The sequence below is a fragment of the Sphaerodactylus townsendi genome, linkage group LG01, assembly GCF_021028975.2.
Source record: "Sphaerodactylus townsendi isolate TG3544 linkage group LG01, MPM_Stown_v2.3, whole genome shotgun sequence".
NCBI lineage: Eukaryota > Metazoa > Chordata > Lepidosauria > Squamata > Sphaerodactylidae > Sphaerodactylus > Sphaerodactylus townsendi.
In genome coordinates, this window is record NC_059425.1 from 4,084,815 (window position 1) to 4,112,223 (window position 27,409).

Sequence of the window (27,409 nt, forward strand, 5' to 3'; positions counted from 1 at the left end):
GGTGGCAACCCCCTGGCAAGAGGAGCTGCTGGGGGCGCCTGTGGGTTCTCGCCTCCCTCTTCTGCCTCCCCACTCCCTCTGGTGCCCCGGGAGGGTGGGGAGCCCCGGCCGGCAGCGAGAGGAGCAAGGCCCTGGCTGCCGCCGCCGACTGCATGGTGTGCGGGGACAAGGCCAGCGGCAAGCACTATGGCCAGGTCACTCCATCGCGTAAGGCTGCAAGAGCTTCTTCAAGCGCTCCGTGGCGCCCGCAACCTGAGCTACACCTGCCGGGCCAGCCGGCAGTGCCCCGTCCGCACTCAGCACCACCCGCCAACCAGTGCAAAAAAGCAGGGACTGCCGCTTCAAGCCACCAAGTGCCTCAAGGTCGGCATGCGCCGCGAAGGTGGGTGGCCATGAGAAACCCTGCAGCCCCCTCCTGAAACCCTGCAGCAGTGGCGTAGGAGGTTAAGAGCTCGTGTATCTAATCTGGAGGAACCGGGTTTGATTCCCCGCTCGGTCGGCTTCGAGCTGTGGGAGGCTTATGCCTCCTGGGAATTCAGATTAGCCTGGGCACTCCCACACACGCCAGCTGGGTGACCTTGGGCTAGTCACAGCCTCTCGGAGCTCTCTCAGCCCCACCCACCTCTCATGGGGTGTTTGTTGTGAGGGGGGAAGGGCAAGGAGATTGTCAGTCGTGGCCCCTTTGGAGTCTCCCCTACAGGAGAGAAAGGGAGGATATAAATCAAACTCCTTTCTTTCTTCTTTCCCTGCCATCTTCCTTCTGCTGTATGCCAAACTCTCTGCCCCCCCCCATTTCTTCCTTCCTTTCTCTCCTGAGAGGCAGCCTCTTTCTTCTCCGTCCCTTTTCTCTCTTTCATCAAGGGAGTCTTTCGGATTGTTCCTTGTCCAAAGAAGAGCCTTGCGGGGTAGGCCCCATGCCACTCTTCCTCATTGGCCACAGGTGACAGAGCCCCCACCCAAAGAAGAATCTTCACACACAGGTCATGATACCTCCTTTCCAGAGATTTGGGTGAAGTGGAGGCAGTTGGAAAAAGGGACTAGCGTGGCGCATACCTCTTTCCTTCCTCTTCAGTTCTGCTTATCTGACTTTGAAGAAAGCCAGTGCAATTCTGGGATGTATCAATAAGAGTATAGTGCAGTGGTGGCGAACCTATGGGATGGGTGCCGGAGGTGGCACTCAGAGCCCTCTCTGTGGGCACGCGCAAACAGAGTCAAATTTCCCCCCACATCTATAGGCTGGCCTGGGCAGCTGGGCTCGAGCTATTAGGCATTAAACCTAAGACCAGGGTTTTGGGAAGCAGGTAGGTAACCCTGTTAAGCGCACTGTTAAATCCCACTGGATTTTTCATCACCGAAGAACTAAAAGCGCCGCATCCTTTACCTGGGAGGAGGCGTGGGTGCTGGCAATGGGGCTTGCTTCTGAGTAAACCCTCCTAGGGTCGTGATTCACCCGTTGGAAGAGTTGCACGGTTGCTTCAAAGCAAAGCCACCGACTACCACCACCAACGCTTACTCCCGCAGTAACGATGCCCTCGAGGCAACCGTTTCACTAAAAAAACTAAAACCTCAGAGTATTCAGGGTTACAAGTGCCATGTTGGCACTTCCAGATGTTATGCAGACGGTACATCGTTTCTGCCATCATGGCCCTGCCAGCATGGCCAATTGGCCATGCTGGCAGGGGCTGATGGGAATTGTAGTCCATAACATCTGGAGTGCCAAAGGTTCGCCACCACGGGTCTAGAGTGACGAATGGAAAGAAAACCGATTGCCGAGTTATGTCCACCTGCCTGGAATTGACATACATTTCTTAAAAAGGGTTTTTTGGGTGCCTCGTGTTTCCAGCCGTGTGTTTCCAGCGGTGAAATTTGTGCAGACTCCCCACATTCCCTGGTTTTTACAATTGCTTGCCTCAGCGTAGTAACCCCAGACATCCTGGGTGGTCCCCCATACAAGTACTGACCAGGGCCAACTCCACATAACTTCCAACGTAGAAGAGTTTGGATTCATATCCCCCCTTTCTCTCCTGTAAGGAGACTCAAAGGGGCTTACAATCTCCTTGCCCTTCCCCGCCCCCCACAACAAACACCCTGTGAGGTGGGTGGGGCTGAGAGAACTCCAAAGAACTGTGACTAGCCCAAGGTCACCCAGCTGGCATGTGCTGGAGTGCACTGGCTAAACTGGTTCCCCAGATAAGCCTCCACAGCTCAAGTGGCAGAGTGGGGAATCAAACCCGGTTCTCCAGATTAGAGTGCACCTGCTCTTAACCACTACGCCACGCTGGCTGTCCAATGGCTAGTCTGGACCATCCAGGCCAGGGCAAAAATAAAATAGCCAACCCTCGGTCTCTCTTCCCCTCCTTGCAAGATGTTCAACTCCCCTGACAAACAGGTGGGCCTTTTGCATCCCACACAGGAGGGGCCAGAATGGAAAAGGCCTGCGCTGAACCACTAGTTTAGAGCCCAGGAGCATCTTAGAGACCATAAATATTTTTTTGGGGGGGGGGGCAGAGGTGGGATCCAGCAGGTTCTCACCAGTTCCCGAGAGTGGGTTACTAGTTATTTGTGTGTGCTGAGAGGGAGTTACTAATTGGGTCTTCTTTTCCGTTAGAAATTCCATTAGGTCCCAAAATCATAAAGTCCCGTTGTTTCCTATGTGGCTGGTTAGCGAAGGTAGAAAACGGGATAATTCTCCCTGTTGGGCTGTTTTAAAAACATGTTTTAGAAATACGGTAAAGTTCCTCGTTTAAGGAAAGTCTCCTTCTTTTGATTTCTAGAAACAAAATTAAGTATTTGAAAGTATTAAGGATTTGACAGGCAGTCAATTAGAGGAGAAGTAGTTGTTCCTGTTTGGCAGTAGACGATCAGACTTGCTATAATGAGTTTAAATGATGGACAGAAAGATACCAGCTGGAAATTAGGAACTTTTTTTTTACAGTAAGAGTTTTTTTTACAGTAACATAGAAATTATGAATGCCACGCCCCCGGAATGCCCGGCCATGCCCCCGTGGTGCCCTGCCCGGCCCCATTGGCGCTACGCCACTGTTTGAATCCCACCACCATGGGAACCTGTTACTTAAATTTTTGGATCCCACCACTGGAACTGTGACTAGCCCAAGGTCACCCAGGAGGAATGTAGGAGTAGATCCCACCACTGGGGAGGGGGTATCCAACTGCTTCAAATCTAGCTGTTCTACTGTAGACCAAACACGGCCACCCTCTGCAACAGTCTTCATGGAAAATCTGGGCCTGGGGACTTTTAGCAGCCTGCAGGAGGGCCCGACCACCGACTTTTGCTCTTGTCCCATTTGGCCCTAGCTGGAATGGGGGGCTCATGGAGGAATCTTCTTGGTATTTGTGGCTAACTCTGCTCTCTCTCTCTCCTCAGCTGTCCAGCGGGGTCGCATGGCACACGCTCAGTCTGGACCTGGCCAGTACGCCTTGACTAACGGAGACCCCTACGGCTGCCCCTCCTACCTGACGGGCTTCATCTCGCTGCTGCTGCGGGCGGAGCCCTACCCGACCTCGCGCTACGGGGCCCAGTGCCTCCAGGCGGGCAGCATCATGGGCATCGAGAACATCTGCGAGATGGCGGCCCGCCTGCTCTTCAGCGCCATCGAGTGGGCCAAGAACGTCCCTTTCTTCCCCGACTTCCAGCTGGCCGACCAGGTCTGCCTGCTGCGCATGACGTGGAGCGAGCTCTTTGTGCTCAACGCGGCCCAGTGCGCCATGCCCTTCCACGTGGCACCCCTCTTGGCGGCGGCCGGCCTCCACGCCTCGCCCATGTCTGCCGAGAGGGTGGTGGCTTTCATGGACCACATCCGGGTCTTCCAGGAACAGGTGGAGAAGCTGAAGGCGCTGCACGTCGACGCGGCGGAGTACGCCTGCCTCAAAGCCATCGTGCTTTTCACCCCCGGTGAGTCAGTCTACATTGCATGGGGCAAAGAATCACAGAATCATAGAGTTGGAAGAGGCTCCCAAAGGCCATCAAGTCCAACCCCCTGCAAAGCAGGAACACACATTCTGAGTGCACCCAGAGTGCAGGTCAGGATTTGTTTGGGCCGAACACGAAACAGGGAGAAAGAGGGGAGAAGGAACAGGCCTGTAGGGAGAGAAATTTTCATTGCGGCAGCAAATAAGTACAGTGGTGGTCAGCCCATCATTACCGATTCTCTCTCTCTTTCTTTCTTTCTTTCTTTCTTTCTTTCTTTCTTTCTTTCTTTCTTTCTTTCTTTCTTTCTTTCTTTCTTTCTTTCTTTCTTTCTTTCTTTCTTTCTTTCTTTCTTTCTTTCTTTCTTTCTTTCTTTCTTTCTTTCTTTCTTTCTTTCTTTCTTTCTTTCTTTCGTATTTGTTTATTATTTATTTATCAGTTTTGTAACTCCCGACATATGTTCATCCAGCCTCTGTTGAAAAACCTCCAAAGAGGGAGACTCCACCACTCTCCAAGGCAGTTAATTCCACTGTCCAACAGCCCTGACGGTCCAACAGCCCTGAAGTTCTTCCTCATGTTTCAGTGGAATCTCTTTTTCTGCACCTTGAACCCATTACTGAGGCAAAGAAGGTGTTGAGCAGTTCTGCCTTTTCTCCGCCCCGTTAGAATTTCACCATCTTCTCCATGCAGTGACCCACAGAGCCGTAGCGAGGGGGGCATGTGTGTGCCCTATGCCTCTGCCACACCCCTGGAAAGCCCCCGCCCCGCTCCCACACCGGCGCGCACCCGGTGCAAGACGCCCTACCCTGTCCCCTGGGCACTACGCCACTGGTGACCCATCAAATCATTTTTCTTGCTTTTGCTACGTACATAACCTATAAAACCACCCTTTTCATTTTTAACATTTCTTGCAAGCCTGATCTTATTGTGAGCTGTAGCTTTTCTGACTTTCTCCCTACATGTCTTGGCTATTTGTTTGAATCCCCCCCCCTTTCCATTTCTTGCACATCCCCCTTTTATATCTTAGCTCGCTTGAGAGTTCTTCAGTCAGCCACCCTGGTTTCTTTAGACACCTCCTCATTGGAACTGTCTGAAATTGTGCCTTCAAGACCTCATTTTTAAGAAACTTCCATCCATCTTGTACTCTTTTTAAATTTAGTATTCTTAACCACGGGGTCACACCCAGTAGTTTCTTAAGAAATCAGCTTTCTGAAAGTCATTCAGTAATAACAAAGGTCAATAAAACATGTCTGTCCTAGACTTGGCACTTAACTGCAATCGGGTTAATAATCAAACTTTACCTCCCCCCCCCAAAAAACCCCCCTCCTCAATCATTCACATTCAAAAATTAAGGGAAAAAGGAGGGGAAGGAACAGGGGAAAGGGAAGAGGCGGAGGGAGGCCTGCCAGATGGATCCTGTTGCTGCCTCAACCAAAGGCCAGGAAGAGCAGCTCTGCCTTACAGGCCCTGTGGACCTACTAAGTCTCACAGGACACCGGTCTCATCCGACAGAGTATTCCACCAGGATGGGGCCAGCGCTGAAAAGGCCCTGGCCCTGGTTGAGGACAGCTGGGTAGCTTTTGGGCCAAGGAATAAGAACGTAAGAACATAAGAACAAGCCAGCTGGATCAGACCAGAGTCCATCTAGTCCAGCTCTCTGCTACTCACAGTGGCCCACCAGGTGCCTTTGGGAGCTCACAGGCAGGAGGTGAAAGCAATGGCCTTCTGCGGCGGCTGCTCCTGAGCACCTGGTCTGTTAAGGCATTTGCAATCTCAGATCAAAGAGGATCAAGATTGGTAGCCAGAGATCGACTTCTCCTCCATAAATCTGTCCAAGCCCCTTTTAAAGCTATCCAGGTGAGTGGCCATCACCCCCTCCTGTGGCAGCATATTCCAAACACCAATCACACGTTGCGTGAAGAAGTGTTTCCTTTGATTAGTCCTAATTCTTCCCCCCAGCATTCTCAATGGATGCCCCCTGGTTCTAGTATTGTGAGAAAGAGAGAAAAATTTCTCTCTGTCCACATTTTCTACCCCATGCATAATTTTGTAGACTTCAATCATATCCCCCCTCAGACGTCTCCTCTCCAAACTAAAGAGTCCCAAACGCTGCAGCCTCTCCTCATAAGGAAGGTGCTCCAGTCCCTCAATCATCCTCGTTGCCCTTCTCTGCACTTTTTCTATCTCTTCGATATCCTTTTTGAGATGTGGCGACCAGAACTGGACACAGGACTCCAAGTACAGTACACCGTGCTCCCCCAGCTGCCCCCCCAGCCAAACTCCATCTTGCAACCCCCCCCTCGCAAAAACCCCTTTTGAGTACCTTGCCTTTAAAATTCAAAGAATCACTGGGCTGTAGCAGCGACGGGCTGCTGAGCTAAGCAAGGGAGGGAGGCGAGTTCAGGTGCTGGGCAGTCCTTAGCAGGACAGAGGGTTGGTATGCCAGTGCTGAACTTCTGGGTAACTGTTCTTCACCCAGCACAGAAGTCCAGATCAGCTCACCGCCCCACTAGAGGTTGGCCAGCCAGCACCCAAACTTGCCTTGCTCACTTATTGCTTGCTGCCTCTCCTGCAAGCTGGAGGGGGCAGAGGAGCAGACAGCTGCCACCTCTGTAACCCAGCCCGGCTCAAGTGTCGCCTGGGTTATCTGACCCCCCCACCTCCCCCAGATCCACTACTGTTTATGGCCTGAAGAAACTCACTTTAGCTTTAAAAGGGGCTTGGACAGATGTATGGAGGAGAAGTCGACCTATGGCTACCAATCTCGATCCTCCTTGATCAGAGATTGCAAATGCCTTAGCAGACCAGGTGCTCAGGAGCAGCAGCAGCAGCAGCAGAAGGCCATTGCTTTCACCTCCTGCAGGTGAGCTCCCCAAGGCACCTGGTGGGCCACTGCGAGTAGCAGAATGCTGGACTAGATGGACTCTGGTCTGATCCAGCAGGCTCGTTCTTATGTTCTTATGTTCTTACCAGGAGATCTCTCATGCAATTGGCAATCAAGGATATTACGGGATATCTCAGTGGCCTCTCTGGACCGCATTACCCTGAGAGATGCATGTCCCAGTGCCTCCGGCTCTCATCGCGTGCTCGAGCAGGAGGCCACCTACTGGAGATCCCATGGCCCCCTCAATGATGCAGCTGGCCTTCCACGCTGAGCCAGGGCCTTTACGGATTCATGCCCTGCTCCCCTGCCTGGTGGAACACTCTCCCTCCCAGCATTCGTCCGGGCCTCTGCGGGACCTTTGGGCCTTCCGCCCAGGGCACTGTAAGACCGAAAGTTGTTCCACCGGGACTTTCTTTTGGAGAAAAAACCAGCACGCATGAGTGCCCCCTCCCCCCTCCCTAGGCTGGAATCCCAATTAATGGGATCCATTGTTGAGAGCTATGGGTCCCTTATACCATCGGGACCATTACCCCCTCTGTTGAAGGGATTAGGTTCAGGTGGGACGCCATCTTGTTATATCATGATCGCTGTTTTATTATAATTTATGGATGTTTTGGATGTTTTTAACTGTTTTGTGTTGTACACCGCCCAGAGCCCTTCGGGGATTGGGCGGTATATTAAATTAAATAAATAAATAAATAATAATAATAATATTATGGCAAGCCTCTCCCATATGGCAGAGTCCCTCCTGACAGGGGGCACGACGGAACCTTCCTGCTAGTACCGTTGATGGGAAGGCGTTGTTCAGTCTTACCAACGTACAGGGTCTATGTTGAGCGGGGAGGTCTAAATTATGGAAATAGTGGGCCCGTAATTTGTGTACCTAACTTAGCTGGAGGGCATAAATGCAGCTGGAAGGGGAACAATTCTGCCATTCATGATCCACCCGTCTAACAGATCAAAACACAAACAATTTGTCGGAAAGTAATAAAGAATCACAGGCTACGCAAAGCTCGATTCAGTTTTTGCAGACTAATTAACACGTCGGCTAATTAACAGACTGATGATGGAGAGCGGGTTTTCCTACCTCGTGTTTCTCTACCGCCAGGAGTCTCAAAGGGGCTAATTGCCTCCCCCCCCCCCATACAGCAGACACCTTGTGAGGCAGGTGGGGCTGAGAGAGTTCTGAGAGAACTGTGACTTTCCCGGGTCAACCAGCAGGCTTCACGCGGAAGAGTGGGGAATCAAACCTGATTTTCCAGATGAATGTCCGCTGCTCGTGTGGTGGAGTCGGGAAACAAACCCAATTCACCAGTCCCTACGAGGAGAGACTTAGGGAGCTGGGGATGTTTAGTTTGGTGAAGAGAAGGTTGAAAGGTGACATGTTAGCCAGAGGTTTAGATATTTGAAGGGATGTCATGTTGGTGAGGGAGCAAGCTTATTTTCTTCTGCTCCAGGGACTAGGACCAGGAGTGATGGGTTCAAGGTGAAGGAGAAGAGATTCCACCTAAACATTAGGAAGAACTTCCTGACCGTCAGGGCTGTTCGACAGTGGAATTCGCTGCCTCGGAGCATGGTGGACTCTCCTTCTTTGGATGTTTTTAAAGAGGGACTGAATGGCCACTTGTCAGGAGTGCTTTGATTGTGTGTTCCTGCATTGCAGAGGTTGGACTGGATGGCCCCTGGGGGTCTCTTCCAACTCTGTGACTCTATGATTCTCTGAGATTCGAATCCCCCGCTCGTGTAGCGGAATGGACAATCAAATCTCGTTCTCTGGATTAGAGTCTGCTGCTCTTCACTACTGTGTAGCTCTGTCTTTCATGGCTCTCAGTCTCCTAGCGGATCTAGCTGTACTGGCAAACGAATAGCTGTCACTCGCACGCTCGGCTGCGTCTGAGCTCTGGAGAACCTGCAAGCGGTTTGGGTGGGAAGCTGAGCGCTGCCATCTTGAACTCACGTTGCTGGGTATGAAGAGTCCAAATCCACTACCTTCTAGAGATCTGCCAGAGTGCATTGAAGAGGTCTGGTTTTACTGGGGACATTTTAAAAAGGCATTCCCAGTGGCCTTCCCATAGGTGTACTTGGAGCAGCAGTGGCGTAGGAGGTTAAGAGCTCGTGTATCTAATCTGGAGGAACCAGAGTAGCAGAGGGCTGGACTAGATGGACTCTGCTCTGATCCAGTTGGCTCCTTTTGTTGTTCTTAAATGCCTTAGCAGAACAAGTGCTCAGGAGCAGCCGCCGCAGAAGGCCATTGCTTTCACCTCCTGCATGTGAGCTCCCAAAGGCACCTGGTGGGCCACTGTGAGTAGCAGAGGGCTGGACTAGATGGACTCTGGTCTGATCCAGCAGGCTCGTTCTTATGTTCTTATTAGGTCCACTCGGAAAACTCGTTGGTCTCTGTAGGAATCTGCTTGTTCCCTCTGTAGCTTCAGTGTAAATCTGTCTTTGGGATGTGAAAGATGGAGGGAGGTTTCTTCTGTAAGATCCTGGGTTCCTTTTTCATACGTTGCTGAGCCAGACCATCCTCTTGGGAACGGCTTCCTTGATTCTTCTAAGAATCTTCTTATCCACCAGACCAGCTTTTGCTCCAAGCGTGGCAATGCCGGTTCCCTCCAGCAGGGGGAGTGGAGAGGCAGCTCTTGCGCCCTCTGCTCGCGCAGGCCAGAATTGTTGTTCCCTGATGGTGACCGACGGATGGTGTAGCCATTCATCCAGGTGCCCGCTAGTTAGGGAGACAGCTGATACCCTCTCCATCCAAGAGGCCAAAAGGGGGCACGCCCTGGCAGCCCTCCGGGGAAAGAGGCCCCAGCATTGACCTCTGCTCCTGACCACGGCTTCCTTGCCCAATGCCAGACTTCTTGCTTGTGCATCTCTTTGGGAGTTTCCCTGGGTGGTGCCCGCCTCCTGTCTGTGGCTAGTGCCGATTCCTTACCCAGAAGAAACACTGGCATGGAGGCAGAGGTGGGATCCAGCAGGTTCTCACCAGTTCCCGAGAGTGGGTCACTAATTATTTGTGTGTGCCGAGAGGGGGTTACTAATTGGGTCCGCTTTCCCGTCTCCACGCCCTCCTCGCCTCCCCGAGAGGCATCCTGCCTTTGAACGTGAAGGTTCCATATAGCAATTGCGACTAATAATGTCACTCCCTGAACTGGGTTAATCCCTTTCAGGTACTGCAATTAATTGATTCTCAGCCTTTCGTACCTTTCGTACCTGATAGGTGTTCTCTATCAAAGAACCTGTGTGTTTCACCATTGCTGTGTTCAGATTTGTGAGTTGGGGCATTTTCTATAATGTGATGATGATTTAGAAATGACCTGGTGCAAAGAAATTTTTTGGGGTCGTGGTGGGGTGGCTGCCCATGTGGGGGGCATCCAACTCAGGTTTTGCCCAGGGCTCAGGTTTGCCTAGGTACGCCTCTGCCCCCTTTGCTGAGGGGGGGCTGGCGAGGGAACCTGTTACTAAAATTGTTGGATCCCACCACTGCATGGAGGGGAGGAGAGATACCCATGGCTCTTCTGGGCACATGAGCCCCTCTGCCCACCCCACTGTGAGAGTTCTGTACCTGGAATATCCACCCTTCCCCGCTGCGGGGGGAGAGTAGCCCCTGGGAAGGTGTTGTGGCCACGAGTCCTGCTTGGTCTTTTCCTCCTGGGGGCACCACTGCTGCTTCCCTGAGCATGCCTATCCTCCCCCTCCCCCTGCAAAGAGAAGCAATATTGACTATAGGCAAGCCGGGAGAGTGGGTGGAGCCCATGGCGCAGTTCTATGAGGAGTCTTTGGTGGCAGTTTTACTTTGTTTCGGTTTTTATCCTGCCCTGTCCCATCCAAAGTCCGGGCTCAGGGGGGCTCACAGCACAACTGCAACATTCTCAATTCAGGACATGAACACAAGTTAATGATTGAGGGACTAGAGCGCCTTCCTTATGAGGAGAGGCTACAGCGCTTGGGACTCTGTAGTTTGGAGAGGAGACGTCTGAGGGGGGATAGGATTGAAGTCTATAAAATTATGCACGGGGTAGAAAATGTGGACAGAGAGACATTTTTCTCTCTTTCTCACAATACTAGAACCAGGGGGCATCCATTGAAAATGCTGGGGGGAAGAATTAGGACTAATAAAAGGAAAAACTTCTTCACGCAACGTGTGATTGGTGTTTGGAATATGCTGCCACAGGAGGGGGTGATGGCCACTAACCTGGATAGCTTTAAAGGGGGCTTGGACAGATTTATGGAGGAGAAGTCGATGTATGGCTACCAATCTTGATGTGAGATTGCAAATGCCTTAGCAGACCAGGTGCTCAGGAGCAGCAGCAGCAGCAGAAGGCCATTGCTTTCACCTCCTGCAGGTGAGCTCCCAAAGGCACCTGGTGGGTCACTGCGAGTAGCAGAGAGCTGGACTAGATGGACTCTGGTCTGATCCATCTGGCTTGTTCTTATGTTCTTATGTTCTTAATAGAATGTTGTAAAAGGATTGTAAAACTCAACCCGCTTAATTGACAGATTGTCTTACAAACATACCGAAGTGTGGTGCCCCGCCATTCCTCATCCTGCTTTCCGGTGGGAATCTCATCCCATAAGCCCAGCGACATCCCTGCCGCTCATCCGTTCATTTTCTGCTTATTCCGTAAAATGCGGGGAGGGGGGGAGGGGGGAAGGACAAAAGAGACTAGAAAAATGATGGGAAGGAGAAAGGAAGGGAAGGAGGCAGGAGGAGAAAAGGGGGGAGGGGAGGGGGAGGAGGAAAGGGGGGAGGGGAAGCCAGGCAGTTGGTGAGGCTGTGCTGCCTCAACCACCAGCCCAGAGGAACATCTCTGCCTTGCAGGCCCCGCGGAACCGTGCTCTATCCCGTGGAGCCCCGATCTCAGGTGGCAGAGAGTTCCACCAGGCAGGGGTCAGGGCTAAAAGAGCCCAGGCCCTGGTTGAGGTCGGTGGCATCTCCTTTGGGCCAGGGACCTCCAGAAGGTGACATGATGCTCTCTGGGAGTGGTCTGGGGGGAGGTCCATGTCTCAGCTGTGACTTTGGCCAGGGGGAGGGGGGCGGGGGGTGGGTGCTGTGGCAACACTATGAAAACTTGCTCCTCTTGAGTGAGCCTTTTAAGAAGAAACGTCGTGCGCCAAATGTGAGTCTGTGTCTGATATTTGGGAACACTGGGATCCAAAAATTTTAGTAACAGGTTCCCATGGTGGTGGGATTCAAACTGTGGCGTAGCGCAAATGGGGCTGGGCGGGGCACGATGTGGGCGTGGCCAGGCATTCCGGGGGTGGGGCATTCCTGGGCAGGGCTGTGGCAAGGGCGCAGCCGCTGCACCGGTCCTTGGGCGGGAAACAAATGCACGCAGGCGCAGGCTGCCACGCACGCCGGTGCACCTCCTGCCAGACTGCTTCACGTTCTGCGCGCTACTGCTGAGAGGAGGGCGTCACTAAGGCAAAAATCACGTGGCAAAATCACCCATTAGTAACCCCCTCTCGGCACACACCAATAATGAGTAACCTACTCTCGGGAACCTGTGAGAACCTGCCGGATCCCACCTCTGACTAGAAGCCACTGGCTATAAACTGTCTCTCGGACCAGCTATTGGCCTCCCGGGTCCAACTCTGCAGGGCCTGCAAAGCTCTGAGTTCCATTCCTGCTGACCTCTATTCTTGCTGACGTGGCAGTGACAGGAGGGGCTGTTAGCCTGGATGTAACAGAGTTCTGCCTCCTGTGTGGCTGCTTCTGTGCCCGGGGCCCACTCTTCTCCATGGCCCGGATGCAGACAGGGGTCTCTCCCTCCATCAAGGGTGACCTCCTTCCCCCTGGGATTTCCCTTTGGCCAGGAAGGCACCCAGGTCTTTCAACCAGCGTGGTGTAGTGGTTAGGAACAGGTGCAGTCTAATCTGGAGAACGGGGTTTGCTAATCTGGTGAACCAAATTAGCTTGTGTACTCCAACACATCCCAGCTGGTGACCTTGGGCTAGTCACAGTTCTTTGGAGCTCTCTCAGCCCCACCTACCTCACAGGATGTTTGTAGTGAGGGGGGAAGGGCAAGGAGATTGTAAGCCCCTTTGAGTACAGGAGAGAAAGGGGGGGATATAAATCCAGTTCTTCTTCTTCTTCTTCTTCTTCTTCTTCTTCTTCTTCTTCTTCTTCTTCTTCTTCTTCTTCTTCTTCTTCTTCTTCTTCTTCTTCTTCTTCTTCTTCTTCTTCTTCTTCTTCTTCTTCTTCTTCTTCTTCTTCTTCTTCTTCTTCTTCTTCCCCAGAGAAGCCTCCACAGCTCAAGTGACAGAGCGGGGAATCAAACCCGGTTCCTCCAAATTAAGAGTACACCTGCTCTTAACCACTACGCCACTGCTGCTCCTCGATGCCTCTCCTGCACACTTGTCTCACCAGCTTCATTGGATTTTGGCCTTTCTTTCTGGAATTGCCGCCTGGAGGGGGCTTCTGACCTCTCTCTCACGGAGGTGGTGGCACCTTGCTGGTTACCTGCCTGCAGGAACCCCCCTTTAGGGGAGCTGAAATCCTGAATAGCAAGTGAAGGTCTTTCCATCTTCACTGATGAGGAATTCTGTGCTGCTTTATCAGAATCCTGCTTCGGGCGCCTCACAATTAAAAGGAGCAAGTGAGCAAGAGAAGAACAAGATATCGGCCTTTTACACGTGAATTGTTTACAACGTGTCTTGCTGCCAAAGGCTGAATTGCTTTCTTTGAACTCCATACTTTCCCCTTCTGGTTGGCTCTGGAAACGTTTTCCCTTCTTTTCCCCCTTCTTTGTTTTCCTGAACACTTTAACACTTTTCCAATCTATTTCGGAGCCAACTTCCCTCGATCGCGCACCCCACCAAAACAACTGACTTTTATCTATGACTTAGGACTCTTATCCCTTATCTATGAATTAGGACTCTTATCTCTTATCCATGAATTAGGGCTAATAAAAGGAAACGCTTCTTCACGCAACGTGTGATCGGTGTTTGGAATATGCTGCCACAGGAGGTGGTGATGGCCACTCACCTGGATAGCTTTAAAAGGGGCTTGGACAGATTGATGGAGGAGAAGTCGATCTCTGGCTACCAATCTTGATCCTCCTTGATCTCTGATTGCAAATGCCTTAGCGCACAGGTGTCAAAGTCACAGCCCTCCAGATGTTATGGACTACAGTTCCCATCATCCCCTGCCAGCGTCGTGCTGGCAGGGGATGATGGGAGCTGTAGTCCATAACATCTGGATGGCGGCATGTTTGACACCTATGCCTTAGCGGACCAGGTGCTCAGCAGCAGCAGCAGCAGAAGGCCATTGCTTTCACATCCTGCACGTGAGCTCCCAAAGGCACCTGGTGGGCCCTGTGAGTAGCAGAGTGTTGGACTAGATGGACTCTGGTCTGATCCAGCAGGCTAGTTCTTATGTTTTTATGACCCATGTAGTTGTCCAACTCTCCTTCAGCCATTTTGTCCTCCCCCTCCTCTTCCTTTTTCAAAAGAATTTAAAAAAATATTGTGTACAGTTCTTGGCACTGTAGTTCAAGAAGGAAATGGACGAGTTGGACCTGGTCCAGAGGAGGGCAACCAAAATGGTCAAAGGTCTGGAGTCCATGCCTCACGAGGAGAGACTCAGGGAGCTGGGGATGTTTAGTTAAGCGAAGGTTAAGAAGGGACATGATAGCCATGTTTAAATACTTGACAGGATGTCATGTTGGTGAGGGAGCAAGCTTGTTTTCTGCAGCTCCAGAGACTAGGACCAGGAGTCCTGGGTTCAAGGTGAAGGAGAAGAGATTCCACCTAAACATCAGGAAACACTTCCTGACAGCAAGGGCTGTTTGACAGTGGAATTCACTGCCTCGGAGTGCGGTGGAGTCTCCTTCTTTGGATGTTTTTAAAGAGAGGCTGGCCATCTGTCAGGAGTGCTTTGATGGTGTGGTATCTGCATTGCAGGGGGTTGGATTTGATGGAGGTGTGTGGACTGATTTCACAGAAAACGTTTCCAAGATACAAGGTTTGATCATGGGGGAAATATGTGGTGAGCTCGGCATGTGGAAGAGGCCAAAATTTTGGCTGTTGGAATACCCTTCCTTATATATAATTTTTAAAATTATTTTGTTAAATTACAGCAATGTACTCTGTTTCCCCGAAAATAAGACAGTGTCTTATATTAATTTTTGCTTCCAAAGATGCGTTATGTCTTATTTTCAGGGGATGTCTTATTTTTCTGTGTCTGTTCGTCGGGCATGCTTCCAAACAAAAACTTTGCTACGTCTTACTTTCGGGGGATGCTTTATATTTAGCACTTCAGCAAAACCTCTACTACGTCTTATTTTCAGAGGATGTCTTATTTTCGGGGAAACAGGGTACATATTCAGGCATGAAGGAATAATGCAGTACAGTATTTGAGCAGAACGAAGGAGAAATATAATAAATATGATATGTACTATATGTCTGAAAAAGTGCTTTTCAGGCGTCACAATGTTGATAATATTCTGTGTGCGTGATAAGATTAGTATCATCTGGAATGCAACAGAAACAAGAATACAGGAAAAAGAAGACCCCCCCCCCCCAAGAAGAGCAAAATATATCCATGCACTGATAAGTAAATTCTACGTTTCTATTATTGTTCTGTTTTGAGGGTCTTTACTATATAGGTATCTTAGCATCGGGGTCCCATACTTTGAAACAGGAATCAAGACATTTATTGTTGATGGGAGTCATCAGTCTATCTCAGTGGTGGCGAACCTATGGCACGGGTGCCAGAGGTGGCACTCAGAGCCCTCTCTGTGGGCACGCACAAATAGAGTTGCCCCCGCCCAGTGGCGTTCCTGCCTAGGGACAGGGGGTACCCTTTGTCCCCGGGAGCCCCCCATTTGGTCACATGGGGGGCGCCAACATTTCAGGGTCGTTTGTGTGTTTTTTAATGTTTTAAGTGTTTTTTTCACGTTCTGGCCTGCAGGGGGCACATTTTTAAGGCTAGTGGCACCAAAATTTCAGGGTACCATCCGGAGACTGCCCTGATGATACCACCCAAATTTGGTGATGTTTGGTCCAGGGGTAGCAAAGTTATGGACCCCCAAAGGGGGTGCCCCCATCCCCATTGTTTTCAATGGGAGCTAACCTGAGATGGGGGCTACCCATTTGAGGGACCATAACTTTGGTCCCCCTGAACATAACTTCACCAAACTTGGGTGGCATCATAAGAATAGTTAACAGATGATACCCGGAACATTTGGTGTCACTAGCTTTAAAAATACACCCCTTCCAGGCACCCCAATAAATTTGCCCAAGATTCTTTGTTTTGCAGTGACTTTGCTCCATTGTAGCCAATGGGGAATTTCTGAGTGTGTAGGCAGTCTGCACATTTTTGAAGATAGAGGCACCAGACTTTCAGGGTGGCTCCAGGAGGGCCTCCTGGTAATAGCATCCAGGTTTGGAAACCTTTGCTTCTGGGGGTTCAATTTTATGGGCCCCCAAAAGGCTTATTTTGTTTCCCCGCTCCTGCATAAGAAAGCCTGTGGGCTGAGTTCTCTCAGAACTCTCTCAAACCCCCCCCCCCCACTCCAGAAGAAAAGCTCACCAAGCTTGGATGCTATTACTCAAGGCCTCTTGGAGCCACCTTGAAAGTCTGGCACCTCTATCTTCAAAAATGTGCAGCCTGCCTCAGAAATTCCTCATTAGCTACAATGGAGCAAAGTCACTGCAAAACAAAGAATCTTGGCCAAATTTTTTGGGGTGCCTGGAAGGGGTGTATTTTTAAAGCTAGTGACACCAAAATTTCAGGGTATCATCTGTTAACTATTCTTAGGATTGTCACCCGAGTTTGGTGATGTTTGGTTCAGGGGCAGCAAAGTTATGGTCCCTCAAAGGGGTAGCCCGCATCTCAGGTTAGCTCCCATTGAAAACAATGGGGATGGGGGCATTCCATTTGGGCGTCCATAACTTTGCTGCCCCTGAACCAAACATCACCAAACTCGGGTGGTATCATCAGGACAGTCTCTGGATGATGCCCTGAAATCATGGTGCCGCTAGCTTTAAAAATGCGCTCCCTGCAGGCCAAAAAACCCACCAAAAATACCCCCCAAAAGCCCAAATACCTTGCATTCGCATTTGTTCATATTTGGGCAGGACATAATCAGACAATTTTTGTCTGAATGTGCCCAAATTTGCCCAGATTCCAGCCAAATCTGCTATTTGTTTCATCTGAATCTCCAACCGTCAAAAGTGATGCTGTTTCAGGACTAGAATTTCAAACAGCATCACTTTCAATTTTGTTTTAACTGGGGACCCCAGATTCTCCCTTTAAGGTAGATTTAAAAGAAGAATTTGACCTAGTTTAAACAATTCATTGAAAGTGATTCTGTTTGGGGGTGGATTCCACTGGAGGTGTTTTGTGAGAGATGATGCTGACATTTGTTTGGTAAATGTTTTACTGGGGGTGATTTGTGAGAGATTTACATGCTTAATATCCACTTGCACTGGCTTGGAGTTGTTTCTCAGGCTAACAACCTACCTCATAGGGTTGTTGTGATTAGGAAATTAGGAAAAGAGTTGGTGGGGAGAGAGCCATGTATGTTTTGATGGGAGTGGGAGGTGTTTTGTGAGCTGGTACAAAAAATCATTGTTTGGTCATGGTGGGGGAGGGTGGCCGCCCATACGCTGGGCGGGGGGGGGGCGCCAAACTCAGGTTTTGTCCCCGGGCGCCAGTGTGCCTAGGTACGCCCCTGCCCCCGCCCCACATCTAGGCTGGCCTCGATTATTAGCATTAAACCTAAGACCTAGTTTTGGGGAAGCAGTGTAGTTAACCCTGTTAAGCGCTGTTAAACCCCACTGATTTTCATGCGAAGAACTAAAGCACGATTCTTTACCTGGGAGTAAGCTCGGTTGCTGGCAATGGGGCTTGCTTCTGAGTAAACCCTCCTAGGGTCGTGATTCACCCATTCGAAGTGTTGCACGGTTGCTTCACCAAGCTTACTCCAGAGTAACACACACCTCGGAGCCAACCGTTTTTTCTACACTAAAACCTCAGTATTTAGGTTAAATTGCCGGGTTGGCACTTTGCGATAAATAAGTGGGTTTTGGGTTGCAATTTGGGCTGCACTCGGTCTCGAAAAGGTTCGCCATCACTGGTCTATCTGCTGTTCTGTAGTCCTGAATTTTCTGTCACCATTCCTCAACAGTTGGCAACACATAAAAAGGAGACTGGAGGATCGGAAAACAATAAATCGATCCCTGTTAGGAAGAAATACCCTTCCTGAGAGGCTCGGCGGCGTGGGTTTGTCTGGGCTGCCGAGTGGGGGAGTTTCAACAGGGATAATTCTGGTTAAAGAGTAATAATGGGGGAGAAGGCAATACGGTGGGTGGTGGCTGAGTCTAGTAATTGTCGGCTGCCGGTGTGTGGCGTGACCAACAGCTGCCTGCTCAAATGTTGCTTCCCGAGGGTGGGGTGTGTCGAGCAAATCAACAGCCCGCCCCTCTCTTTTTCTCCCCACAGCATACGCCCCCCTTTTTCAAGTGCCCTCTTCCGCCACCCCTTTGGTGGGCTACTACAGAGTCCCGTTAGAAGATGAGTTTTCAAGTCCCGGCTATTGAGAGCCGCGGCCGGCGGCCCATTCTTCCTGGCCTAGCTCAATGTCTGCTTAAGAGCCCCGCTGCATTTGAAAAACGGCACCTTTGAATAGAACTGCCGGAGGGTCCCGTTGGGCCCGTCTGTGGGGGCTCCGTTCAGGGTCTGAATAGCTGCGGGACCCATTCGAGGACTCTGAATGGGGAGGCCTTTTGTGGACCCTGCGCGGGGGAAAGGGCCGAACGCGGCTCGGGCACCATTCAAGCCAAGAAATGTCACCCTCGCCTTGACAATTTACTGGAGTGGAAAGTAAGCAGGGCGTGCGTGTGTGGGAATTCTCGGATGAAACGTGTACCAAAAAGAAAGGAAAGGAAAGCATGCAGACCTTTTAATTTTTGTTTTTCAATCACCCAGATGACGCCCTGTTTTTCTGGGCTTTAAGGGTTAAAAAAGAAGAGGCAGGACAACTGGTTTGCAAAATTCTTATCCTGCTTTTCATCAAAAGCATGAATGCATAACGCATCAACATCTCTCCCTCCATTAGGAACATCTTAAGATCACAACACAAAATTGCACAAAACAAAATTTTGCCAAGCGACAAAAAAGAAGGACGTCAGCCAACCACGCGGTCTGGGTCTGTCCCATCCTACAAAGGGCATCTGGAACAAACCCAACGAAGGCCCAACAAGTTTCTTCGGGGGGGGGGGGTTGGCACCTACAAAGCCCCTTTTGAGTGGAGGCTAGTCTTGCCTACACATGAAATAGAGCAGTGATACCCTTCTGTGTCCATTGATGTCCATGGGTTTACAAGGGAGTAGCTGAGCTTAGGAGCAGGGGTGTAGGCAGAGGTGGGATCCAGCAGGTTCTCACAGGTTCCCGAGGGTAGGTTACTTATTATTAGTGTGTGCCGAGAGGGGGTTACTAATGGGTGATTTTGCCACGTGATTCTTGCCTTAGTGACGCCCCTCCTCTCAGCAGTAGAACGCAGAACGTGAAGCAGTCTAGCAGGAGGTGCACCGGCGTGCGTGGCAGCCTGCGCCTGCGTGCATTTGTTTCCCGCCCAAGGACCGGCGCAGCGGCTGCGTCCTTGCTACAACCCCGCCCAGGAATGCCCCGCCCCCGGAATGCCCGGCCATGCCCCCATCATGCCCCGCCCAGCCCCATTGGCGCTACGCCACAGTTTGAATCCCACCACCATGGGAACCTGTTACTGAAATTTTTGGATCCCACCATTGGGTGTAGGGGGAGAAATTGGCACCTGGGGGCTGCCCCCTCCCCCTCCCCTCCCCCCATGCACCCACCCTGCCCCTGCCCCCGGCTAAAAATGGGCCAGGCTGGTGGGGTGGGGCCAGGCCTGGTGAGGCAGGGCGAGGAGGGAAGGAGTCGGGGGATGATTTTCCGCCCCCACCAGTGCACCCACCTTGCCCCCGTATAGCTACACTTCTGGGAGCACAGCCATCATACCTGACATCTCCTTTGCTGGTAAGGGCCAGGCCTTCAGAGTCTCTCAAGACCAGTTTTGGTGTGTGTGTTTTGTTAAGTAGCCCACCATGGCCTCAAAGGAGAATGAGTTCATAATAAATTAGCATCCTACCAGTACATTCCCGTTGGCTTCAGCAGTAAGAGAGTTGGTTTCCATTATGGGGTGGTCTTCAGTTGCACAGAAAATGGGAAGAATCTAGACTTGGGCAGGGGGGAAGCTACTGTAAGCAGGTGGGCATGAATGTGGTACTACCATTTGAAGTGATCTTATAGTGTAATAATAGCAGCACCCAAGGCTTTCAGTATATACAAATGAACAGCTGAGGGCTAATAATATGGAATGGGGGCTGACTCAGAAAGAAAAATTAAATTATGATAGTCGGGAAATAAAAGTGGCACCCTCTCTCATTTTTATGGCTTTTCTTTGGAGGCACCAAGTCTGTTACGTGAGAAATGGAAGAAATTTGAGGCTGGTCAACTTTTAAAAACTTTGTTGGGTTTTGCAAGAGTGAAAAATCTTAAATCAGAGGTGTCTAATGGTGGAGGATGGACAGAAGGTGCAACAATTCAGACGGGAAATGTCTGTTCTGTAACTGAGATATAGCAGACGTCGTTATCCATGGGGTGGATTTGTGCTGTGTGCGGAGGGCATTTGGGGACCAACAATGGCAGGGTTGTCTCTAGGACCGTCTGTGTGCGATGTGCCGTCATGGTGACCTTATAAGTCAGTTTTCTCCAAAACAGCCAGAGCCTTGCTTGGGTCTTGCAGTCTGAGGGCCTTTGTGGTTTCCTTTGTGGAGTCACTCCGTTCCTTGTTGGGCCTTCCTCTTTTCCTGCAACTTTTCCTAGATCAGTGACTTTCCCGGTGACTCCTGTCTTATCCTGCGCCCAAAGCGTGACAGCTTTAGTTTAGCCTCTTGGGAGAGTTTAGACTTGATTTAATCTAGAACCCACTGATTCATTTTTAAAAAAATATATATTCTTATTGGTTTTCGAAATGTGGTAACGTACATAGTAACAAGTCAATGCAATATGCGTGGAGAATAGATAAGAAATATAATATATACAATACATACTATGTGTCTAAATGCTTGATGCTTAAATTTTACATAAGTAACAATAACAATTGATGCCATGTAAGTGTTGCAAATCAGATTCTACGTTGCTATTATTATTATTATTATTATTATTAGAAGAGTTTGGATTTCTATCCCCCCTTTCTCTCCTGCAGGAGACTCAAAGGGGCTTACAATCTCCTTGCCCTTCCCCCCTCACAACAAACACCCTGTGAGGTGGGTGGGGCTGAGAGAGCTCCGAGAAGCTGTGACTAGCCCAAGGTCACCCAGCTGGCGTGTGTGGCAGTGTACAGGCTAATCTGAATTCCCCAGATAAGCCTCCACAGCTCAGGCGGCAGAGCTGGGAATCAAACCCGGTTCCTCCAGATTAGATACACGAGCTCTTAACCTCCTACGCCACTGCTGCTCAATGTAATATGCATGGAGAACAGATAAGAAATATAATATATACAATACATACTATGTGTCTAAATGCTTGATGCTTAAATTTTACATAAGTAACAATAACAATTGATGCCATGTAAGTGTGACAAATCAGATTCTACATGGCTATTATTAATGTCTTATTTTGGGGATCATTACTACACAAGTATCGTAACATAGGTTCAGAGGTGGGATCCAACCAGTTCTCACCACTTCTCTAGAAGTGGTTACTAATTTTTTCTGAGTGCCAAGAAGGGGTTACTAAAGCAACCTCCCTGCCCAATAGGGACTGGAGGTGCGTGTGCCTGGCGGCGCCACTGTTTGAATCCCACTACCATCGGAACCTGTTATTAAAATTTTTCCAGTGTCTGGCCACAACAGTTCTCGCTGCCACTGTCAGATAACAAAATAAATTCTTTTGTTTTTGTAGTTTAGGATCCCATAAATGAAGAAGATGTGTTTCTGGAAGCATCTCGAACCTGTAATTTATTCTATAGTTTTATGTATTATATTCCAAGAGTGGTGAACAAGTTTTGAATATCCTAGATAACTTTAGTGATGCTAAGTACCATCTGTAAAACATTTTTGTATTATTTTCTTTGATTTCGGTGGAGAGTGTTGGTGTTGAATTGTTCTTCCAGAAATGTTCCCATTGAATGTTTTCGTTAAGATTTTGTGCCCAGAGTATCATATTATCTTTGACTAGTTCTGTTTCTGTTTTGTATTCCAAGAGTAGTTTGCATATTCTCCTTGCTCGTCTTTTTGACCGTCTAGAGTATCCATCAAACTCTCCTCCTTTGCCACATTTCAAAGGAATCAACATTCTTCCAGTTAATCTTCCTTCATTAATCTAACCTCTAGAAGTTGATGTAGATATTTGTTGTTCTCCAGAATTTGCTTCACTTAATTCTGTTGCCTCCGGGCCAAAACATAAACAGGCTTTGCAAATTTTGACTGGAGCGGAGTTAACTCTTGGAAAAGGGTTGGAACCAAAAGATTCTTCTCCCACTCAGGTGAACAGTTAGGTAAAGATAGACAGATGTATTCATCAGCAGTGGTGTGGGAGGTTAAGAGCTCGTGTATCTAATCTGGAGGAACTGGGTTTGATTCTCTGCTCTGCCACCTGAGCTGTGGAGGCTTCTCTGGGGAATTCAGATTAGCCTGTGCACTCCCACGCACACCAGCTGGGTGACCTTGGGCTAGTCACAGCTTCTCGGAGCTCTCTCATAATGTGTGTAACACATTAGAACCCGCTGGACACTAGCGAACACACTTTCCCCTGTATGTTGTCACACTGGATATTTCACCCCTCCGGAAATGATTGCAAACAGTTCGGCTCGCTGTGGCTTCTTTGGTTTCTTAAAGAAGTCTGCTAGTGAAGTGATTTTTGCAAAACCAGGATTGAGGCAACTATGGCTCATTCTGCACATGCAGAATAATGCACTTTCAAACTGCTTTCAGTGCTCTTTGAAGCTGTGCGGAATGGCAAAATCCACTTGCAAACAGTTGTGAAAGTGGTTTGAAAATGCATTATTTTGCATGTGCCTATAATGGGCGGAACCCCATTATATAATGGGCCTATAATGGGCGGAACCCAGTTTGGTGAAGAGCCCTGTGCAAAGTCCTTCCCCAAAACAGGAGAAATAGCTTCCTTGGTCCATTATATTCGGGCTGTGCGGAAACCACCAGATTTATAAGGTAAAGCAGGGATGCGACTCCACGGGCTCAGTTGTGATCCGTGCCAGCAGGCGAGACGAAGTCACAGTTAGAACATCCGCTTGGAAATGAGGATGGGCGACTTTGTTGCCATTTGCCTTTTCTGTTCGCTCTTAAATAATATGTAAAATATAAATCTCAGCGGTTAATTTTATTTTTGTAATTTCCACAAGAGAAGAAGGAAGCAGCGTCCTATAATGTACCGTTCAGAACGCAGCCCCCAGAGTCCATTTTAGATCCCGAAATGTTGCTGAATCTCCAACGTTCCGATGATTTTTGTTTCACGGTCAGCAGCGGGTTTTTGGTCCTTGCAGGCGGGACCAGAGTGAGGAGGCCTGGGAAATTGACTGCCGTGTCTCTGGGCCTCTGGGGCAGCTGTCCCTGTCTTGCTGGTGGGGTTTAGTCCTGGCAGAAAGAGGTTGGGACCCCCCCCTGCCCCCCGCCGCTGGGACAGAGTCTCAAACGTTCAGAAAGGACGAAGCAAAGGACGCTTTTGTGCGCTTTCTTTCTGTGGCTTAAGGGAGTGTGAGACTGTGGTGCCCTCTTCTTTATCCTGGGTTCATCTGCGTGTGTGCACACGCAAGGCAGCTGGGGAGCAGCCAGGGTTACCAACCTGCTGCCGAGGCCTGGAGATCTCCCAGAATTAGAACTGGTCCCTAGAGGACGGAGATCAGTTCCGCAGGAGAGAAGGGGGGCTTTGAAGTTTTGAAAGTATGACTTTCGGAGGTGGGATCCAGCAGGTTCGCACCAGTTCCCGAGAGTGGGTTACTAATTATTTGTGTGTGCCGAGAGGGGGTTACTCATTGGGTCTGCTTTTCCGTTAGAAATTCCATTAGGTCCAAAAACCATAAAGTCCTGTTGTTTCCTATGTGGCTGGTTAGCGAAGGTAGAAAACGGGATAATTCTCCCTGTTGGGCTGTTTTAAAAACATGTTTTAGAAATACGGTAAATTTCCTTGTTTAAGGAAAGTCTCCTTCTTTTGATTTCTAGAAACAAAATTAAGTATTTGAAAGTATTAAGTATTTGACAGGCAGTCAATTAGAGGAGAAGTAGTTGTTCCTGTTTGGCAGTAGACGATCAGACTTGCTATAATGAGTTTAAATGATGGACAGAAAGATACCAGCGGGAAATTAGGAACTTTTTTTTACAGTAAGAGTTTTTTACAGTAACAGAGAAATTATTAATGCCCCACCCCCGGAATGCCCGGCCACGCCCCCGTCGTGCCCCGCCCAGCCCCATCGGCGCTACGCCACTGTTTGAATCCCACCACGATGGGAACCTGTTACTAACATTTTTGGATCCCACCACTGATGACTTTATACCCTGCTGAGGGCCCATCCTTCTCCAAACCCCACTGTCCCCAGACACCAGCCCCATATCTCCAGGAATTTCCCACCCGGGGCTGGCAACCACAGGCAGCCGTGGAAGACCCTATGCTAACATTGCCTTCCTCTCCTGCAGACGCGGTGGGGCTCGCAGACTTGTGCCACGTGGAGAACGTGCAGGAGAAATCCCAGTGCGCCCTGGAGGAATACGTCCGGAACCAGTTCCCGAACCAGCCCAGCCGCTTCGGCCGCCTGCTGCTGCGCTTGCCGTCCCTGCGCATCGTCTCGGCCCCGGTGATCGAGCAGCTGTTCTTCGTCCGCCTGGTGGGGAAGACCCCCATCGAGACCCTCATCCGGGACATGCTTTTGTCCGGCTCTAGCTTCAACTGGCCCTACCTGCCGATGCAGTGAGAGGCGACTCGGCCTTGGGCAGATTCCTGCAGGGTAGCCACCTCTCTGCCGCTCCGCCTCCTTCTCTGTCTGCCCCAGGCCAGATAAGCAAGGGGGCTTCAACTCAGACTCCCCTGTGGCAGGTATGGGTGGGTGTGTAGGGGGGGAGGCGGTCAAAGCTCTCCCAGTTCCGAGACAGCAGTGAAGCAACCCGGAGCAGCGGCGCCTAAGACTGTTTTGTTAAAGGGTCAGGTCTCTCTGCACCCTTTCGGCCATATTTAGGCCACTCTAACGTGAACAAAACTGCGGCTGTTTCTTCACAGCGGGACGGACCCCTGTTTGGTTCTTTCCTGAAACAGGGTCTGCTGTCGCCCCGTCTTTACCGGCCCCCGAACCACGAGCAGGTGTCCGAACGGGAGGCTTTTCCTCGGTACTTTTCTCGGCACCGTGGCTCGTGGGCTGCCTTCTCCAGCCCGTTGGCTCAACCCGTGGACTTTTTGAGAAGGGCTTTCTACAGCCCGGGGCGAAGGAGAGCCAGCTCCGAGGAGCTCTCCTGCAGGAGGAAAGAACCTTCTTGGACTTGGGACTCGCGAAGCGGCCGCAAAGCTGCCTGCAACTTGTTTTACCCAATTGTGCAATGAGACGCACACACACTCCTCCTTGGTCTGGGGCGTAAAAGTGTAAGAAAAGGGGGGTTAATTGGGAAACGTTTGCCTTCGCAGGCGCATGTTTGTGCATGCGTGCGTGCGTGAGCGAGCGAGAGGGGGAGGGGGAGAGAGAGACGTGTTTACAGGCCCCATTCCTGGGGAGCCGCCTGAACCCCCATCTGGAGGGAAGGGGTTTTCACACCCCACGATCAGTGACATTGTGTGGGAGAGGACAGAATAAGACAGGAGAAGAACTGATTGTGTCCCTTTCCTGGGGGAGACAAAGATGATGGGGGGGGGGGGGGGACGTGGGGCTTTGGTTCCTGGGGCATGTGAATAAAAGTCACAGAGCCCCTCCCCATAGAGGGAGAAACCGATTATTTATAAAGGAAAAATAAACCTCTGCTGGACCCAATTTCTGATCCCTCCACTCCGCCCTTTTATTATATGGGGTTTTCCATGCCAGAGGAAGAAAAAACGGAAGGCGTGAGTCGAAAAGAGAAGAGGCCGAAAGGAAGGGAATCCAAAGGAACCATCCCATAGGTTTCTTTTTCACAAGATGGAGCCGGCGTTGAGATGAAAACTGCTGGTCGCTGAACACCTTCCAGATTGTCCCTCCCCCCCTCCCCATCTTTCTTCCTATAATGCCCCCGGTCTGTGGGTTTTGGGAAGACGAGCCGTCGCCAAGGTAGCGCTTGCTTGGCGCGGCGTGGACAGATGGTCCAACCAAGTGGGTGGGAGATGGTTTGCGGGGGGAGGGGAGGAGAGGGAGGAGAGGGGGAGCATCACGAAATGGAACCTCCGCATTTTCCACGCAAGGACATCGCAGTGTGTTTGGCGGTGTTGGGGGTGTCGGGCTGGTGTTGATTTGCTGTTAGCCCTGGGCACAAAATCCACACAGACACCAGCAAATGGCAGAACATCAGAACATAAGAACAAGCCAGCTGGATCAGACCAGAGTCCATCTAGTCCAGCCCTCTGCTACTCGCAGTGGCCCACCAGGTGCCTTTGGGAGCTCACCTGCAGGAGGTGAAAGCAATGGCCTTCTGCTGCTGCTGCTCCCGAGCACCTGGTCTGCTAAGGCATTTAAGAACATAAGAAAGAGCCTGCTGGATCAGCCAGAGTCCATCTAGTCCAGCCCTCTGCTACTCGCAGTGGCCCACCAGGTGCCTTTGGGAGCTCACGTGCAGGATGTGAAAGGCAAAGGCCTTCTGCTGCTGCTGCTGCTGCTCCCGAGCACCTGATTAGAAGCTTCTTAGAAGGTGCAGAGCCCCCCTGGGCTTGAGGCAGATGTGGGCGGGGAGGGGGGAAGAATGCCTCCTCACAGATCTCAGGTAAATGGAACTTCCATGTTTAGTGGCAGGGCACTTTGGGAGTAAATCATTTGCTTTCATCCTGTGCCCGGGAGCTTTTTGGGCATAATCGATTTGATTGATTTGCCTCATTTGAATCTCTCCTATCTCCTCATCTGGAGGACCGGGTTTGATTCCCCGCTCTGCCACTTGAGCTGTGGAGGGTGTGGTGTGGTGAACCAGAGTCACAGTTCTTTGGAGCTCTCTCAGCCCCACCCACCTCACAAGGTTTTTGTTGTGGGGGGGGGGAAGGAGATTGTCAGCCCCTTTGAGTCTCCTTACAGGAGAGAAAGGGGGAATATAAACAGGTGGGATCCAGCAGGTTCTCACAGGTTCCCGAGAGTAGGTTACTAATTATTTGTGTGTGCCGAGAGGGGGTTACTAACGGGTGATTTTGCCACGTGATTTTTGCCTTAGTTACGCCCCTCCTCTCAGCAGTAGCGCGCAGAACTTGAAGCAGTCTAGCAGGAGATGCACCAGCGTCCAAGGACCGGCGCAGTGGCTGCGTCCTTGCCACAGCCCCACCCAGGAATGCCCCGCCCCTGGAATGCCTGGCCACGCCCCCGTCGTGCCCCGCCCAGCCCCATTGGCGCCACGCCACTGTTTTAATCCCACCACCATGGGAACCTGTTACTAAAATTTTTGGATCCCACCACTGGATATAAATC

At 50.5% G+C, this 27,409-nt stretch overlaps 1 protein-coding gene across 2 annotated transcripts in view; it reads left to right on the forward strand.

The window, feature by feature from the left end:
- LOC125443141 (nuclear receptor subfamily 2 group F member 5-like) overlaps positions 1 to 25,819 on the forward strand; it is a 26,048-nt gene extending 229 nt beyond the window's left edge. The window contains exons 1-3 of one of the 2 annotated variants that reach the window (XM_048515095.1): positions 1 to 382; positions 3,386 to 3,913; positions 24,489 to 25,819. The exon at positions 1 to 382 is cut by the window's left edge and continues 229 nt beyond it. In XM_048515095.1, the coding sequence (XP_048371052.1) occupies positions 187 to 382; positions 3,386 to 3,913; positions 24,489 to 24,763 (999 nt within the window). In that variant the 5' untranslated portion in view covers positions 1 to 186 and the 3' untranslated portion in view covers positions 24,764 to 25,819. The remainder of the gene's footprint in view (positions 383 to 3,385; positions 3,914 to 24,488) is intronic. The other variant, XM_048515086.1, reaches the window with a different exon arrangement.
- Positions 25,820 to 27,409: the final 1,590 nt, after the last annotated feature.